Source organism: Macrobrachium nipponense, chromosome 2 (genome assembly GCF_015104395.2).
Source record: "Macrobrachium nipponense isolate FS-2020 chromosome 2, ASM1510439v2, whole genome shotgun sequence".
In the NCBI taxonomy this organism is placed as follows: Eukaryota; Metazoa; Arthropoda; class Malacostraca; order Decapoda; family Palaemonidae; genus Macrobrachium; species Macrobrachium nipponense.
The window spans coordinates 97,010,530-97,028,029 of NC_087201.1; the positions used below are offsets into that span (position 1 = coordinate 97,010,530).

General features: G+C 39.5%; 2 protein-coding genes across 7 annotated transcripts in view; one reads left to right on the forward strand and one right to left on the reverse strand.

Annotated features, from left to right (window-relative positions):
* Window positions 1-17,500, reverse strand: part of LOC135220816 (phospholipid scramblase 2-like) — a 126,267-nt gene that overhangs the window by 83,042 nt on the left and 25,725 nt on the right. The window contains exon 1 of one of the 6 annotated variants that reach the window (XM_064258345.1): window positions 1,222-1,354. The exons of the other annotated variants lie outside the window; for them this stretch is intronic. The gene's annotated coding sequence lies outside the window, so the exon portion shown is untranslated. Of the gene's footprint in view, window positions 1-1,221; window positions 1,355-17,500 lie in introns of those variants that run through there. 6 annotated transcript variants of the gene reach the window in all.
* On the forward strand, window positions 644-6,136 carry LOC135220817 (myb/SANT-like DNA-binding domain-containing protein 4). Its single transcript, XM_064258351.1, has 3 exons — window positions 644-1,630; window positions 3,310-3,367; window positions 4,005-6,136. Exons 1-3 carry the CDS (start codon window positions 1,099-1,101, stop codon window positions 4,303-4,305), a joined length of 891 nt encoding a protein of 296 aa, XP_064114421.1. The 5' UTR covers window positions 644-1,098; the 3' UTR covers window positions 4,306-6,136.

Below are 17,500 nucleotides of genomic sequence, written 5' to 3' on the forward strand. Positions count from 1 at the left end.
AGAGTAGGCCTACTTTGGAACAGGTCGTGCTCTTGAACTTACGTCAGAGGTATGCTCTCGTGAACGTGGGACTTGAGCCAAGATAGAACATATTCATCACCGAGTTCGAGTTCAACTTCCAGGCTCAGAAGTCTCTTGACCCTTCAAACAACATTGCAAAATGCAATAAAACGGTGAGGAAGGGTAAACAAGATCTACATCGCTCTACTTTTGTTACTCCATATTAACGAGATGAAATTTAGTGTGAAGAGTTTTAATCGTATACTACATGACAAATAATTTGTGACAAGTTCAATCATACATTGATGTCTAAGCGCACCAGAATTATTTAAACAAAAGGAGTAAAGGCTTCTCATTTACTCTAATTAATTTCATTTAAATAAACTTACATCTGTTCGCGTATTTTCTCACTCTTAGAAGCTTTACCATTTGTGTACAGTCTCCATCTAGTGGGTGTTTATACACACTAACTTGCTGGCCAACATCGTCACCATGGCAACCAGAGGAGGAGGAGGCTCAATAGCTACCGCTAATTGCCAGATAAGTCAAACGTCAATCTCCAAAATAGCTATTTTTTAACATTCCGTATGAACATTCACTATAAAAAACGTAGAGTTTCCGATCTTTGAGTAATGAAAGAGCAAAATATACAAAGATAATGACAAATATAAGTAAAGTTAAGCGAAAATAACTCGTTGGCACCTTAAACCCTACCATTGCTGTAAACAGACTGCCAGAGTTGAATTTTTGTTTTATAACACACTTTATAATTGTTGCTGTTATGTTCCCAATACTTATTTCGGTTAATTTTTTATTGCATTACGTAACAATCTCATACAAATCCACAAATTTAATCAAAACATCAACCAAGAAAACTGTAATAAAGTAATAAATAAATAACCGACAGTGTTAAGTCAATTCTGTGGTGCGTATGCTCGGCGCCACACTGTCCACGGGATGGAGAAGCGAAATCCTTAGCGAGAAAAGTAACGAGACGGTAGTGAGAGCTTCGTTATTTTGCAAATTTGTCGCTCCCGATGCCTTGTTGGAAGTCTTGAGTGTTGTTTTCCGGTGCCAAAAGTGCCTGTCAGTGTTTCCATGATGTATGCAACCGAGTCAAAGAAAAGACGACCTCGCTTTTCCAATGCGGAACTTGCCATGTTAGTGAACGAGGTTTACCGGAACAAAGAGGTGTTGTTCTCGAAAAAGTGCAGCACTTACTCCAACGAACAGAAGAGCCGCGCCTGGCAGGCCGTCACCGACAGCATCAACGGTGTGTGCTTGGTTGAACCCCGTACCCCCGAGGAGGTCAGGCGGAAGTGGTATTACTATCTCAGCGACAAGAAGAAAGAAACTGCCCGTCAGAAAGCCCAAAAGAAAACGTCAAACGCGTCCCCCAACATTCTTTACTCGCCCACAGATCTCAAGATTTTGGAAATTTTGGGCGAAATTGACGGCGGAGAGGCCGAAGGTGACGACGATAACGGTGTAGAAGGACTTATTTGTGAGGTAGATGCAGACGCCCTACCTCTGAGGTCACCGTCCTCGGTTAATGGCGACAATATCAGCTCAGATGAGCAGAAGTTTTTGAGTTCTGTGGCCGCTGAACTGAACAGAGACCATACGGCAGGTATATAAAAGTATAATTGTACTTAATCTGTAAATCATCATAACCTAAACAACACCCACCCTCCCAAACACATACACACATAATGCTGGAGAGAGAGAGAGACAGAGAGAGAGAGGTTACAGACGGGACCGATTTAAAGAGGGAGAAGCTCACTTACCGAAGGGGCCACAGAAAAGGAAAACGTAGCAAGGGAACGGACTACACAGTGCCAGAAAGCTTAATATTAAAAAAGAACAATGATGGTAATACGGAACAACAATATGTTATATATTATGAAACCAATGCTGATCATTCTCATTGAGCGGAACAGGAGAGAGAGAGAGAGAGAGCGCTAGCTAGCGAGCGAGCGAGCGAGCGAAGCTTGAAGCAGAGGGGCGAGAATATACATTGTCGATAGAAAACGAAATTCCTGTCGGTGACCTAGTTGCCTTTTCTCATTAATTTTTCTAATACTATACAATTCATGCTGTAATTTATTAACACTTGAGATGCATTATTAATAATCACCAGAACTTTCGCTAATCTATAATATGTTAAATAACCTTCAACCAAAAGGAAAGAGCATCCGAAAGCCACGATATGACACTAGCGATAAGTTACTCAGTGAGAGAGAGAGAGAGCGGCCTTTAGTGGTTGTGTGTGTGTGTATGTGTGTGTGTGTGAGAGAGAGAGAGAGAGAGAGAGAGAGACTGCAGACTGTGGCCTTGTTGGTTTTAAAGGTCTCGCCCAAGCTTGCCCAATGGGGAGATTCTTAGTTAAGGTTCCAATCCACTGGCCGTTATTAGAGACATGGCCTTCGTAGTTTCAATCTTATGCGAGGGTCTTTTGAGTCATTAACCATTGAAAGTACTAAATATGTAACATTTTCGCTCATGGTTGAAATATGAAAAAAGAAAGTATACATGTTTCATTTAAATCGCATAAATATTCTGTAAAAAGATATAGGGATATGTTCCGACGGCAATGTTGATCAAGTTTTGAGGAAAAAAAGATAAGGATTAGCTAATAAATAAATCTCTCTCTCTCTCTCTCTCTCTCTCTCTCTCTCTCTCTCTCTCTCTCTCTCTCTCTCTGTGTTGGTTCTACTTTAGGAGCTGCCATAAATTATGCGGTATTTGGTCCTGCACAGCAGGATGTCAGATTAACTTTCTTTTACAAACAAAAGCATGCATTGTTAGATTGGAGATTATGGCATACATAGTACGTGAGAGAGAGGCAGCCCTCAACATCATATTATGTAGGTTATACGATGTGGTGTGTCCGTGCCCTACTTAAAAACGGTACCTCATAACAATTTTAGCCTCTCTCCGAACGCCGCAATCCATAACCCCCCACACACAGTCCTCCGACTCCTGCCATGCCAGAGGTTCTCAGTAGGTTGAGACGGCCCAAGGCCTATATATTTTTCTTTAATTACAACGGGAATATATGTTGTCATTCATCAGTTTAGAGCACTTCTCTCTCTCTCTCTCTCTCTCTCTCTCTCTCTCTCTCTCTCTCTCTCTCTCTCTCACATACCGTTCAGTTTGCATGTCACAATATCATTTTATTCATTATATCGTTCAACAGAATAAAAAAACCAAAAACTCAGAATTTGTCAATTTACAGACTTGATCTATAGATGAAGACATATATTAATGTGTATGAGATGGTACAGTTTTCATAATTTTTTTTTACAGCTGGAATGGTTAATGGCTTCGCAGGATCAATACACATAGAAGCAGCTAAAAGAGACTGGTAAGGTTTTCACTTCCTGTACTTATGCATCGAATATACTGCGTAGACATAATATTAATACAAATAAATTTCGGGTGCAGCGGTAATGTGCTCGAGTTCCACGTGATTCGAGCAATTCCCGTTACATTGCGCATAGGCACCCAAGTAATAATTACGCATATGGTACTCAGTCGACTGGGGTTGGTCATTGCCAACTTTGAAGAAAGTTTGACAAAAAGTAGCACAATAGGCCTGGCGGTCAGTTTTCATTCATGACAGCATTGATCAACTTGTCCGTTTTCACTTTTAAGGTTAATTTTATTGATATCTGAAATGCCAAATTTCCACCGCCTGAGGAAAGCATCCCTTTAATGATGAATAACTGGATTTGTTACCATCACAATCTAGACATCGTTATATTTGTAGGGGAATTTTAGAGTGGCACTGTGGGAAAACCCTGATAAAAGCCTAAGGTGCAGTAGCCAGTCTTAAGCAAAGAATCTCCAACGCGAACATCTTCCCTGCCAAACAAAGTGGAGAAACCGGAACCTGGATTTAGTACAAATCTACCACTTTTCGAGAAGTCAAAAAATAAAGCAGTCGTAAAATTATTTGTCACCAACGCCCTATAATTAATTGGGCTCCTTTTCCCTTCCAGCGGGCCCCTGTATGTGAACGACTGCTACTCCCCTTCCTACAGACAAGGCTACAACAGCAGGAGACGCCCGCGCGACCCCGACGAAGGGGACCTGGACATTAACAGCCGCGAATTCCTGCACCTGGAGAAGCGTCGCCTGATGCTGCAGGAGTGCCAGCTGGAGGTCCTGCAGAACATCCAGCGGCAGATGCATGAGGACGCCGAGAGGAACCGTATGTTCCAGGAGGCCATCTTGGACTTGCACCGGCAGAGACTCGAGCTGAAAAGGGAGTCACTGCGGCTTAAAAAGAAGCTGAATTGATGTCGTCACTTTGTCTGAAGTCATCACGATTCACTCATTCTTCCTTGCGCAAGACAAGACGCGATGGATGGCCCCGTGTGGCATCGGAGATCGTCGGCTCTTCGACTCTGTGTTCAGGTTCTAGGACGTGACTTGCCTCTGCGCGTCGTCATGTAAGAAGAAGAAGATCCAGATGTGATATTGGAGAGAAGTGCGTTTCTCGCTGGTTTCTTGTACGTGTCTGTTGTACCCTTTTTATTTATTTATTTTTTTGGCTTCATTTCTGAAATGCACCACTTTCTGTACTGAGCACTTGGCATGGTTTAGGCATACAGGGAGTTTGAACTAACCTGTTTTAAGGTTTGTGGTTGTATCTTCTCTTTTTATTATTTGCTTTTCCGAAAGTAATATATCTTTCTATTATATATCCCGTTAGACTTCGTGTCTATCACTGTAATCTTATGAATTTGTATTCTTGTCATGTCTCCGGTAATAACGATTGATTTATCTCTCTTATGTTTCATGTCTCGGCAAATAATTATATTTCCTACTCATTTTATATCGCCTTCACCTGATACCCTACACTTGACTACTTGTAGCTATCAACCCCCCCCCCCCACATCCCACATACACATCCTATAACACACATCCTATAAATAGAAGGCCCCATTCTCACATACCCTAGAAACTTTACATCCCCATACACAGACCTCCACTTCCATAGTTTGGACTGCCCATACGTACAAGATGTGCTACCCACTTCATATCCCAACAAACAGGTGATCTCCTCACAACCAGACAGACAGACGTCGTTTCCCATGAACAGAGATTCAGTCTCCACTCGTAGGTCCTTCCTTCCTCAATCAAAACAATGAACTTGTATATTGAAATTGATTCAAAGTTGTATATTCTGCTTTATATATATATAATTATATACTTTACGTTTTATGAGAGAAAGCATTGAAATATCTTAATCTCTATTTTAATATAGATTCTATAAAAATATATAAATATATAAATATCAGGAATAAATGAATAACGACTCGACCCAATTCCTTCAGTGCTACGCCTGTTCCCATCGACAACGGGTATGTTAGCCAGTATTCTGTCGCCAGGGGAACGGGTCGGCTTGTTTTCAAGAGTTGTGGAAAATGAGGAAGAATTTGACGTCAATTCTTCAAAAATGTCATTTTCGCTCGAGTGAAATTTATCGCTTCCGCGTTGTCGGAAGGAGGATGAATAGAGGACAGGGTTAGACTGTCCCGCCGTTACTGCCATATTTGTGTCTAATTGGTAGGTGGCCATAAAAGAAAAAAAAGAAAGCAAAATAATTAAGGGTTACTATAAGAATTGATTGCCCACGCCCATTACCTACCTCTCACGAGCTTGTGTGAGAGAGGTCCCCGTTAATCGCCAGGTACTGGATGATAGTTTCCTTGTTCTTCACTCTGGTGGGGTCAAATACTGACTGATGATTTTTTTTTTTTTTTTCCCTGAACCTCAGTCAGATGAGCCACGTGACGTCATGCGTGAGATTGTCCTATTTTGGTGAGAAGCCGTCTAACCCTGTACTCTATGAATCCTGGTCGTAAGTAAAATGAGATTTGATTGCGAGACAGCATTTTCCACGACTCGGGAGTTTTGTGTTATCGGTTTTCCTTCATGTGAATTCAGTTGAAACCTTTTCAGTCTATGGTTAAGAAAATGTCGATCTTCTATTCATCTCCATGACGGAAAAACACCGGTATGTTGTTGTTGTAATGGCTCAGTTAAATGAGCGCAAAGATATCCTCTTATAATATATAGATCCCCAGTTTCATGGGGTGCCAAAATAAAGATTATTAATACTGCACTGTGTTCCTTTCATTGTCATCGGAATAACTCGTCGGCAGTTTGTTTCGGAACTTCAAACTGTTTTGGATTTTTGTTTTCCTTGAGTGAAAAACAAACAACGATCGAGGATCCCGCACAAGGATAGCAGTGGTTAAGTGGTCATTGTTACTCTCTAAAATCTCAAACTTTTAAGAACGTGAATAACGTCTTAGAAAAGCATCTTGTGAAAACGAGACCAATGACCCACTGTTCTAGTGTTTGGCTTCAAGCATAAATTCTATGTGCCATTCATATATTGGAAAACCCACATTTGTATTGATAAAATACCTCTTTACAAAAATGAGATTTTCATGTTAAAAGCAAATGAGAGAATAAGAACTATTAAGTTAACTGCTTACGTAGTATATGAAACGTAAGTTGAATTATTAGAGTGAGATGCTCACGTATGTAGCACTGGTTGTTGTTCCACAATCATTATTATAGATTTATCAGACCGGAAGACGAAATGGCGCTCAGACCCTCAATCTGAAGGGTTTATAAACTTAATACCCGGTGGGAGGGTTAGTGCCGACAGTGCACCTCACGCGATGCACTGTAGAAATTACTAAAGGTTCTTTGCAACGTCACTTCGGCCCCTAGCTGCAGCCCCTTTCATTCCTTTTACGCTACCTCCATTTATATTACCTTTCTTCCATCTTGCTATCCACCCTCTCCTAACGATGGATTCATAGCGCAACTGCTTTGAGGTTTTCCTTCTGTTACACCTTCCAAACCTTTTGCAGTCAATTTCCCTTTCAGCAGTGAATGACATCATAGTTCCCAGCGCTTGGCCTTTGGCCTAAATTCTATATTCGGTTCAACTCATCAAAATAACATTCGGGGGTTAGATGGGTGTGTCCAGTTCGAAAGCGGGGTCAATATACTAGATTTATTGTCACATATTAATTACTCTATAAAATGTGCAATTTCTTCATGATAGCTCTTGAGATGGCAAATAAATAGTAACTAAAACGTTTTTTTTTTTAATCTGATCTATAGTTGATGAGCCTTTAGCTGCATTGTCCGTATCCTCATTAACTTTTATGACCGTATGGCCAGAGCTCAGACATATTTTTACATTTATCCCAACTTACGAAATTAGCGGAATGGAAACATTCATTATACAAGGGAATTCCAAGGCTAATGGTTGAAAAGGCTTCGAGAGGCGGGAAAACTTGCAGATTTGCAGAATTCTGCAGCGAAAACAGATGCACTGTTTGTTTGCAAGAATTTACAAGGTGATTTTGCGTTTTTTGAAGATTGGGAATCAACGGTATAAATTCCATGGGGACATTTGCGTTTTGCATGTTCTATTCTATGCTGTTTATGATATTCAGAAGTATATGCACGTACATCTCTCTTCCGTCGGGGGACGGCTAGAGGGCAGAGGCTGCAATGCGCCTCACAAATGCACTGTAGTCAATATCAAAGTGTGTTTGCAGCGCATCTTTGGCCCCTGGCTGCAGCCGCTTTTACAGACTTTTCTACACTATGTCCGTTCCCGTTTCCTTTCTTCAGTCTTGCTGTCCAACCTCTCTATTAATTCTTGCTGCAACTGCGAGGTTTTCTCCCAGTTTCCATTTCCACTTGGTGCTTCATCTCCTTTATAGTCTAATCTCTCGATCTTGCTGTCCAAACACCCAGGCGCATTCTTCCCTGCTCTGGGCGCTGATTGGTTGCAAGTATCTCGGTGGTGTTGGCTTGACAGTTTCATTTTCTTGTATCAATAAGCACAACTCTTAGGCAAGAAGTAAGTACAAACACGTGCATACTCTTGTTGTCTACATTGTTTAAGGAAGAGGGAGGTGAATGACTAATTGTGAAATGTTTTGTCAATCAGTCATCTAAGGGAAAAACCTCGCTTGGAATCTCTCTGACGCTTCGCATAACGTCAGGGAGAGAGGGAGGGTGGCTCACTTCACTTGTAAGTGCAATGATTTGGTTGGAGAAGGTTCAAAAGTCGCCGCAGAGGGCTGATGCCATTAAAGCGCCTCATTCCGGATACCCTCTGCACAGGAAAAAGGCACGCGTATGTATGTATACACATTTGTATACCAACAAATATATACATATATATAATATATATGTAAAATACTCACGTCACGCGGTAAAGCAACATCATCACAAGAGCAGCTGTGAAGTGAGTAAAAATAACTGTGGATGACAGACAAACTGCCTGGCCGAACCCCTAGAGCCACCGAACGATCTTCTCCCAAAAGAAGTCATTCGTTTGTAGTTGCCTTATGCAGCAGCTTTGGAAAACTGGGGAGAGTTTCTCTCTCCCAGATGTTCTCGTCTTCACCTCAATCCAGGTCCTACACAAGATACAAATAAGTTTCGCACAAATTAACAGACTTCACAATGAAGTCAATATTCACGTGGTTTTTTAGCAACAAGATCAAATAAACAAATGCCTACAAAATAGCTGCAGTGGGAATAGCGGTTATGCTGTTTACTTAGTAGTTATAACTTTTTATTATCTTTTAGAATATCTAATGTACACAATACATTATTTTATTGCATATTTGTTGAGGAACAATATTCAGTTTTTTCCAATATACAGCACTTAATAACTTATTAAATAGCACTTTATGTAATTGTACACACATTCAGCGTACAATAATTTCATCATATTTTATACCGTAGACTTCAACTGAGTCACATACAATAATTAATAACCTTCTTGAATAGAATTCGAACTAAGTGTTAAGGGAAACAGCATCGTACAAAATTGAGCCAGCCTTTTCTATAAAAAAAATAAATAAGTATTCTATATACTCCCTTGAGAAAACCTTACAAAAGTTATAACTGATCACACAGATGTGTCAGTGTGCGTGAGTGAAGACAGTTTTCCCAAAAAGAAATCACAGTGAACGAAGCTTCTGCTTCTTTCTATCAATATACGAGAAAAGGTTGTTTATGAGAGCTTACGCCTAATTTTAGTCCACACACGCACGAAACAGCAACGTCATGCAATGAGACTATTCATTACCTCCATAAAGGTCACGCTGCTGGACTTTCATCAGAATAAAATTAGTCGGTTCTAAGTATCAATTAATGTTTATCTGCTAACGCGTGTGCCTCAGGGGTCGATCATTTGAGAACGATTCAATATGAACAGTTTAGCATTCTGTTAAAAACCCGCCTGCTTTTGTCCATAAAATATGACGTATCCACATGCATATATTCCAAAAATTCGATCGAAGCTTAACACAAAATTCTAATACTTTGATAATATATTTCTATATAAATAAAGTTATTTTCAAAATAAGATGGCCATACATTTATTTATTTTCATGAATGAATCAGGGTGACTGCCGTTACCAAACATTTATCTGAGAAGAAACCTTGGTAGTGTTAAGCCCTCGAGTCTCAACGAAAAGAATATTGTGCGTTCTGCTCGATTCATTTTTGTAACCAAGACGGATTCGTTATTTCACGTTAACTCTTTTGTAAAAGGTTTGAAAAGTACTTTACGCTTCATACCAAAATTTCCAAAAGATTTAAAAGCATTTTGAGATATACATGCTCAAAAAAATATTACGAACAACGAAAAAAGAAAACTCGCCAAAAATAAAAAATGAAAAACGAACAAGCTTTTCCCACATACAAGAATTACCTTTGTTCCCTTTAAACTATGAATCATACATAACGTTCTTAACAAGAAAAATAGACGTGTCCTACATGTAACATTTCAGTTCTTGCGTGATAGAAGAAAGAATCGCACTATAATAGCTTTAATCCGGAGCTTGTGTTTGTTTACCCGCCGAAAAGTTGCGATTTTTTTTTTTCTCTCTCTCTCTCTATGTCCGCTGAGGACTTTCATTTCTTCCCGTAAATAAATAAGGAAGTAGTTTGGCTTTGCTAATAATTGGGTTACTTGGCTACGCTCTCTCAGAATAACTTTGGCCGCGTTCATGAACATGGAGATCGTGCTCTCTCTCTCTGAACAAAGCACACAGAACAAGGGACTTTCATCTGCTCATAACAAGTGCCTATCTACTGAAAAATGGGCGCTCCGATAACTTGTAGCCTGACAATTCTTCCTCTAGCTGAGACAACTAAATTAAGCGTTACGAGACTTCTTAGGCTATGTTGCATTCTCTGCAACAAACTACAAGAAGTAGGGCTGCTGATCAGCCTTCTGTGTGTGTGTGTGTACGCAGAAACTCTTGCTGTGGTTTACCCCTGATTCGGCAGTTTTTTTTTTTTTTTTTTTTTTTTTAAGGAGATGGAGAGGAGAGAGAGAGATTGTTTTACAGAGCGTACGTGAGCCCAGAATGAAAACTCTCCCCTCAATAGCCCACTCGACCTTGAGGATCGACAGGAGAGGAGTTATTCCTACTCCCAGACCGAAGGAGGAATGTTTTATAATAAGTGGAATTCAATCTTCGTTCGAATCATTCGGCTGAAATCAAGATATCACTCAGTCGTATTCATGGAAAACTGGGAGGTAACCTGCGTAAAAAAAAATCGGTTGTATTTCACAGAAATAATTCATAGTTCAGTTATACATAAAGATGCTTCGGCTATAATCAAGAGATACTTGAGTGATAACCAAATGTGGAGAAACCTTGTCTTTTATTTTGTTTTATCAGTGTTCATTATTTTTTTCCAAACAAATTCAATCGATGTTTAACAAAAACTGCTATTTTCACAGAGTGATAACATTCTTGAATGAACCTACCAACCTCTCTCTCTCTCTCTCTCTCTCTCTCGTCACTCATCTCTCGCTCTCTCCTCTCTCTCTCCCTCCTCCTGCTCTCTCTCCTCTCTCTCTCTCTCTCTCCAGAGCACAAGGGACTTGGTGCGATTGGTGCTTACTACTACCATTTCAGGGACCGCGAGTGATCGTTTTTCTTTAAAATCTTTCAAACTAATTATTTGATCGAAATGGTACTTTGACACATTGTACAATATACAAGGTACCTCCCGCTAATTTGTGGTATTATAGTGCATTGTCAAACTGCGTTAGTTAAGGCGTTAACTCTTGACTTAAAGGCCACTGGTAGTACAAGAGCGACTCTGCGGTGCCACAGAGTGGCAGGTAGTATACAACACGGGGCCGCAATGAAAACGTGCCAAAATCACTAACTGTACCTGAACTTTTAATCGAACTAGAGATAGGGAGACATTAGATTGTCAGGGAGACATTATTTTGTCCAAGTTTTTATGGACTGATTCACTGAAAATATCATTACATATGAAAATACGATATATTACTGTTAGAAATTATATTTTTTCTGTCAGATACTATTCAACTTGGAAACCTCTTTGTAAGCTGAAGGTCTCTCTCTCTCTCTCTCTCTCTCTCTCTCCTCTCTCTCTCTCTCTCTCTCTCATCTCTCACGCGTAACGTCCCTTTTTTATTGTAAATTTATACAGTCCCATATATATACATACATAGTAATCCTCATACAATATATTCTTTGCACAGTATACGTATGCTCTATAAAAGACTACAATATGTGGTTAACCCACAACATAAAAAATACATCAGTGTGGGACCGGGTATTGCTCCTCCCTCGCCAGAGGAGGATCTTATGGCTATCAGCCTCCCCCTCCGAGGAGGGCTAAATACATTCTCATGGTCATCTCAGAATGTTACACGATATGAAACATGTGGCCAATGACGCAGCGGGAAGGGCTAACACAAAATGTGTTTTGGCGCCACGAGATACGCAACACATTCATGCTCTAAATAATAACGATTTCATTGGTCTTAATAAGTAGCCTTTGCAGTAATGACATTCACTAAACTACAGCATATATCATAATAGTCTACTGAATTTATAAAAACAAAATATACAAGAGAACATTTTCTCTCAAACAATTTTTGCAATAAACATTAAAACAAACTTCTCCTTATATTAAAATAAAAATTACCTCCAGGAAATTATGTCGCTTATTCTTCAATGGCAACCTCTCTAGCTCACCTCCCGGTAGATCATTTAATTATTTGTATCTCTAACACAAGACATGTAATAGACTAGCGTTCGTTACCCTGGGAGCTTTGTTCACATACGGGCGTTACCCGTTAGTCACATAGCTTTAGAAATAGCACGAGGTATGAGATGGTCATGCCACGGAAGTCATTATTTACAAATTAACAAACTCATCAACCCGTTTGTTTCCTTGATCGAAAGACTGAAATCAAGCATGACTTGCCACTTAACGGTATAGATTTTTTTTATAACGAACAAAACTATAACACCCATTATAGATTAGATTATGGAGCTATAATTATCTAGACCGCTGGTGAGTTGCTACACCTATATCCTTCATTATCGAAGCAATATTTTACTAAAAGTAAAATCTACGGCTATTGCGTAGTGCTAACTGTATATTTTGTTAATGCAAGGCCACTATTAACCCGGACGCTATAACGTGGCAGTAGAGTACAGGAAAATACAGTACATCCACATATATACAAGATCACTTCAGCTTTATAATTACTTACTAGAGTACAAATTCTATGATAGATTAAAAGAAATCAAAACCGCAATTTAAAATTAGAGTGCACATACAACCTACACATTACACACACACACATCAAGAAATCTATTTAAGCCGTTACTATATAACGGCTGGTTCTTTAGCGTTAAATTCAATCTTCTCTTAAACGTTCAACACAACCCCGTTAGGCCTAATTATCAGTGACAGTCAAGTAACGCTCGTCAGAAAAGTAAACGACAGCATATGTTCCCTACTGAAATACAGCTTTCGGGAGATGGTCAAGAATGGAACCAAACATTTGTTCAATACATAGTTCAGATGCTGTTCACATCCACGGTAAGAATGTGTATAAATAAATGGCTTTTAGGAGCAGCAAAGAGGAAAATTTGTAGTTGAAATGACGCCTAGTCCTGCAAATGGCCCCTCGGCTAGTGCTAACAACGCATAATGAAACCGAGTGAAAACAAAGCACAAGATCGTATATAGTCAGTAGTTAATAAAGAGAGTCTGTCAAACCATCCTCACACATACACTAACGTGTCCATTTAGGATTGCGGGCTTTTCTATACAGTAGCATAAGTCCGAGCTAGCATAAAGCCAGCTAATTCTACAGCAGCTTTTTTCGAGGGAGTAAATGACTGCTGCAAAGCAAACTGCGTCATCTGCTTACTATATATATTAGAAGAATTGCTGATCTTGTCCTGTAGGCAATATAGAAAAGTAAATCACTTCAATGTGTGTCTCCTGACTAAGGTGTTCAAAACTTGTGCGGTTTTCTCATACCTACAGTTAGAAAAACCTACACAAAGAGTGTTGCAGTTTACAGTTGACGGTACTTTCAGTAAGCCAGGACAATCTAGTATTCAGTTAATTTTGCAGTTTCTCTTTATTCGGGACAAGATTGTTGGCCCTGGTAATTGTCTAGCTTGCATGTGATACAATTTTGTTCACGGGACTCAACTCTTGATACGGTGAAGTAAATTGCCTAATGATTAATGATGTAGGCAAGACAAGTAGGTATATGATGTCAGATGAAGAGAGTCTTAAGCAAAACCAACTCGACTTGAGTTGTGTATCATTATGCATTCAATCCGTGACATACAGTGCAATAACAACAGACACGGACAATTTTGGGTCATTTTTTAATACTGGCTGTGTTCGCCCAAAGCTTTTCCTTTCTGCGTGGAAGAATACGCATAAGTTACATTTAGCCTACCTAAATCAAAATTAATAAAGAAAGGCCGCTTGTGGTTGTTAAGTATACTTCGTTAGTTCTCTAAGTTACGTTTTAATCAAAACCATTATTCCAAAACTATATAGAATCTCGCAACGCAGGAAAACCTGAAGTTGTTTATGGGATTTCTAGTACTTACAAATGCGAAGACTTGAATGTCACTCACTTCAGATTTCTACATACTTGATCCCATAAAGGTCGTGGGCTTCGATCCAAAGCGCAAGTGTACTCTCTCTCTCTCTCTCTCTCTCTCTCTCTCTCTCTCTCTCTCTCTCTCTCTCTCCTGAATACAGCAAAGAGTTGGGACCATTGCCGCAAGATTTCCAGGAAGGGCATCTTCACAAGTTTTTTTTTTCTTTCTTTTTGTTTTTTTTTTTTTTTTTCTTTAGGAACTCCATGATCTCCGCCATTGTAGGATGTGCGGTTCATTGAAGAAGAGGACGATTATGATGATTTGAGCAGGGAACTTAGGCAACCGACCTTAACACCAAGGCTTCGTAAGTGGGTTCCTGACACTCGCCTTGCAATACGTCATTGTCGTTACTCTGTAGCGGGATAAGGTGTCCGGTCGTTTGGTCATTTTACTCTCGTCATAACTGACGAGATTGTGATTTTTTTTCTTATTGCGGCGGGGGGGTGGGGGTGGAGTAGAGGGCGGTATTTGCACAGGAAATGTTCTGTATGTTCCGAAGACAAGGTTTATATTGACTTTCATTTCCACAGGCACATTTATATATATATATATATATATATATATATATATATATATATATATATATATATATATATATATATATATATATATATATATATATTTCAATGTATCTGACGACACGGCTCGCTTTCCCGTCAGTACTACTTAGCAAATGATGTTTTTGGTCTACACAAAGCCTCATCAATAACTTCGCAAATCATAAGGTCGAACATTAAACCCAAGATTCCATACATAACTGGTAACGGGAAAGTGCGACGGACATTACCAACGACCAAAGTGGATCTAAGAAATATATTTTTAGCACAATAATAATAATAATAATAATAATAATAATAATAATAATAATAATAATAATAATAATAATGTATTCAATATAACGCTACGTGAAGAAGAACAACAACAATAATGTATATATACAATGCTAATAACAGCGACCGAGCGATAAACTTATACGAATACCCAGAAGAGATAAAAAGTTAAGCGCAGGGTAAAGATATATTTTTTCTATAGGAGTGACTTGCAATGGTCTAGTTAAGTGGAAGGGAATGAAAGGCCATAGGCTGGTGAAGACATTATACATAGGAAGAGTTGGGAGGGATGAAGCGAGGTACTAATGACGTATCGAAAAGGAAAGTTTCTAATATCAAGGAAGCACAAATGTGCGCGCAAGTTAAAGGGTTGGATGGTGCAGCGCTCGTGTACGATGGTTCGAGGGAAGCCGAATAGTCTTGGATAGATATTATGAAGCAGCTGTGTTGTGGAACTTTCCTGTAAAGGGAATTTACTTTCGATCCAGAGGGTAAAGTATGAATGTGTCAGTGACCGTTGTGATACTTTTCTGTCCGGAGCCAACTCGTGTCAGGAAACGTGGAATAATGCTAAAACGTAATACGATAATGTTCTTCGGAACATACATGCCCGAGATTACCTACCGTAAACAAACCCACTTCCAGATAAAGCAGGTTAAAAACACTTCAGAACTTTGGCAATAAAAGATAACATAGGCCTATGTGAGCATGAACTACAATGAGTCTCTAGCTATATGATCCCTGCCACGGAAGAGCAAAATCGAGAGAAGAATCATGAAAGTTGCCATGTCTGTTTGATTTAGAATTCCTCGTGGTACTATTGCTAGCAGCCTACGTTACAGAGATGAGGCCGGACAGCCGAATATAAAGCCACGACAATAGCGTCTCTACCGAAGTCAGAATAGTAAGGTCCACACAAGTCCTCGGATTCCTTTTCTTATCTTACTCAGCTTTGGGCAAAGGCTCGTACTGGCTTAACTAAAACCATCGCTAAAACATTCTTGTTCATTATGTGCCATAGTGCTCTATGGCACTCTGTATAAATTATGTTCCATTCCTATTTATGTATAAATTTTTTGTAATGCTACACACAGTAATAAAGCGTTCCCATTTACGTAACGACTGTATTTCATGCATATCTGTGAAAGAGATGGAACTTAGAATGGTTTTGTAGATAAATTAGAGCCAATAAAAGATTTATCAATCTGCACTTGACCATCAAAAGATTTGAGAGAGTAACACCTATACGGTCAATCAACAGGTAAATATATCAGAGAGAGAGAGAGAGATTGGGATGGCTACAAAATTACAAACTTGCTTGAAAAACTGATTATTCTTCGAAAGCAGTTGCTCCAAACCCAGTACCAAGTTTCTCAACAATGATAATAGCAACGCGAAAGCAATTTCAGTCTACTGTTGACTAATTGTTCGTGGAAGGCCATTCGTAATTTCAAAAAGTTCACAGGCAACGGCTCTCTATTCCAAATTATCTTTTAATGCAAATTCTTTTTCGCAACTCGGGCTTCTTAACTAAATTTTTAAATAAACACTATTACTTAAACATTTACAAACCATCTTATTTGTCTCAAAATTTGGTAAACCACCCTCTCTCTCTCTCTCTCTCTCTCTCTCTCTCTCTCTCTCTCTCTCTCTCTCTCTCTCTCTCTCTCTCTCTCTCTCTCTCTCTCTCTCTCCCCTCGAGCTTAGGCATCAACCCAAGCCGACAACCTGTCTCCATCCTTTATCGATCGAAACACGTAGCTAAGCCTCTCACATGCTGGCGGGAAATCCTCCTCCATTTACCCCGCCTCGGCACTGACACTTTGCTCACCAAAGTAATGGAAGGATATCAATAAACCCTAATAATATCATCATCTTTCTTTTGACAACCGAAAGGGCCTCAATGCACATGAGACAATCGGCCTAATGTATTACCCTACTGCAGAGGAAATGTGATGTTTCGAAAATGTCAGTGAATTATACAAGGATTATTTCTTGAACAATTGCTATAATATACTCTCCAAAATGCAATGCAGCCTAGAACCATTCTCTGATTGTTCCCTGTTTATTCATAACCAATAACACTACAGAGGTTGAATTGGCCTAGAGCCTTGTTTCAAGAAAGTATTACCATTAATTTTCATCATTTTGGGTTGGGGAGGGGTCTGATCACCGTTGAAGAATACTCTAAAAGTCCTAAAACATAATTTTCAGAAACTAGGCGCTTTTAAAGACTAAAGGGCTTGTAAACAAATCCTCTTGAACAATGTTATCAATGTTCAGCTGGCGTCAGTATTTATGAGAGGAAAAGTCCTAGTAAGACTGCGCTGTTGTTTAATCTCTTGATAGCAGGTTTAAGCGGATAATATAATCATGCTGCATGTGTTGCGAAATGTACAATCCTGAGAATGCTGCGGTCTTTCATGAATTCTAGGAGAAACCGGTCTCTTTGAAACCTTGTCAAACACGATAAAATGTCTAACCTCAAGGGCACAGAGTTCCGAGAACTTCTATACTGAAATTGGCAGACATCAACCATAAACACGAGTTGGAGTGAAACGATGTCGTTACCCAATCATGTCATGTCTTCAAAAGAGAAGCAAACCAAATGATGCTGCAAAAGAAGAGAGC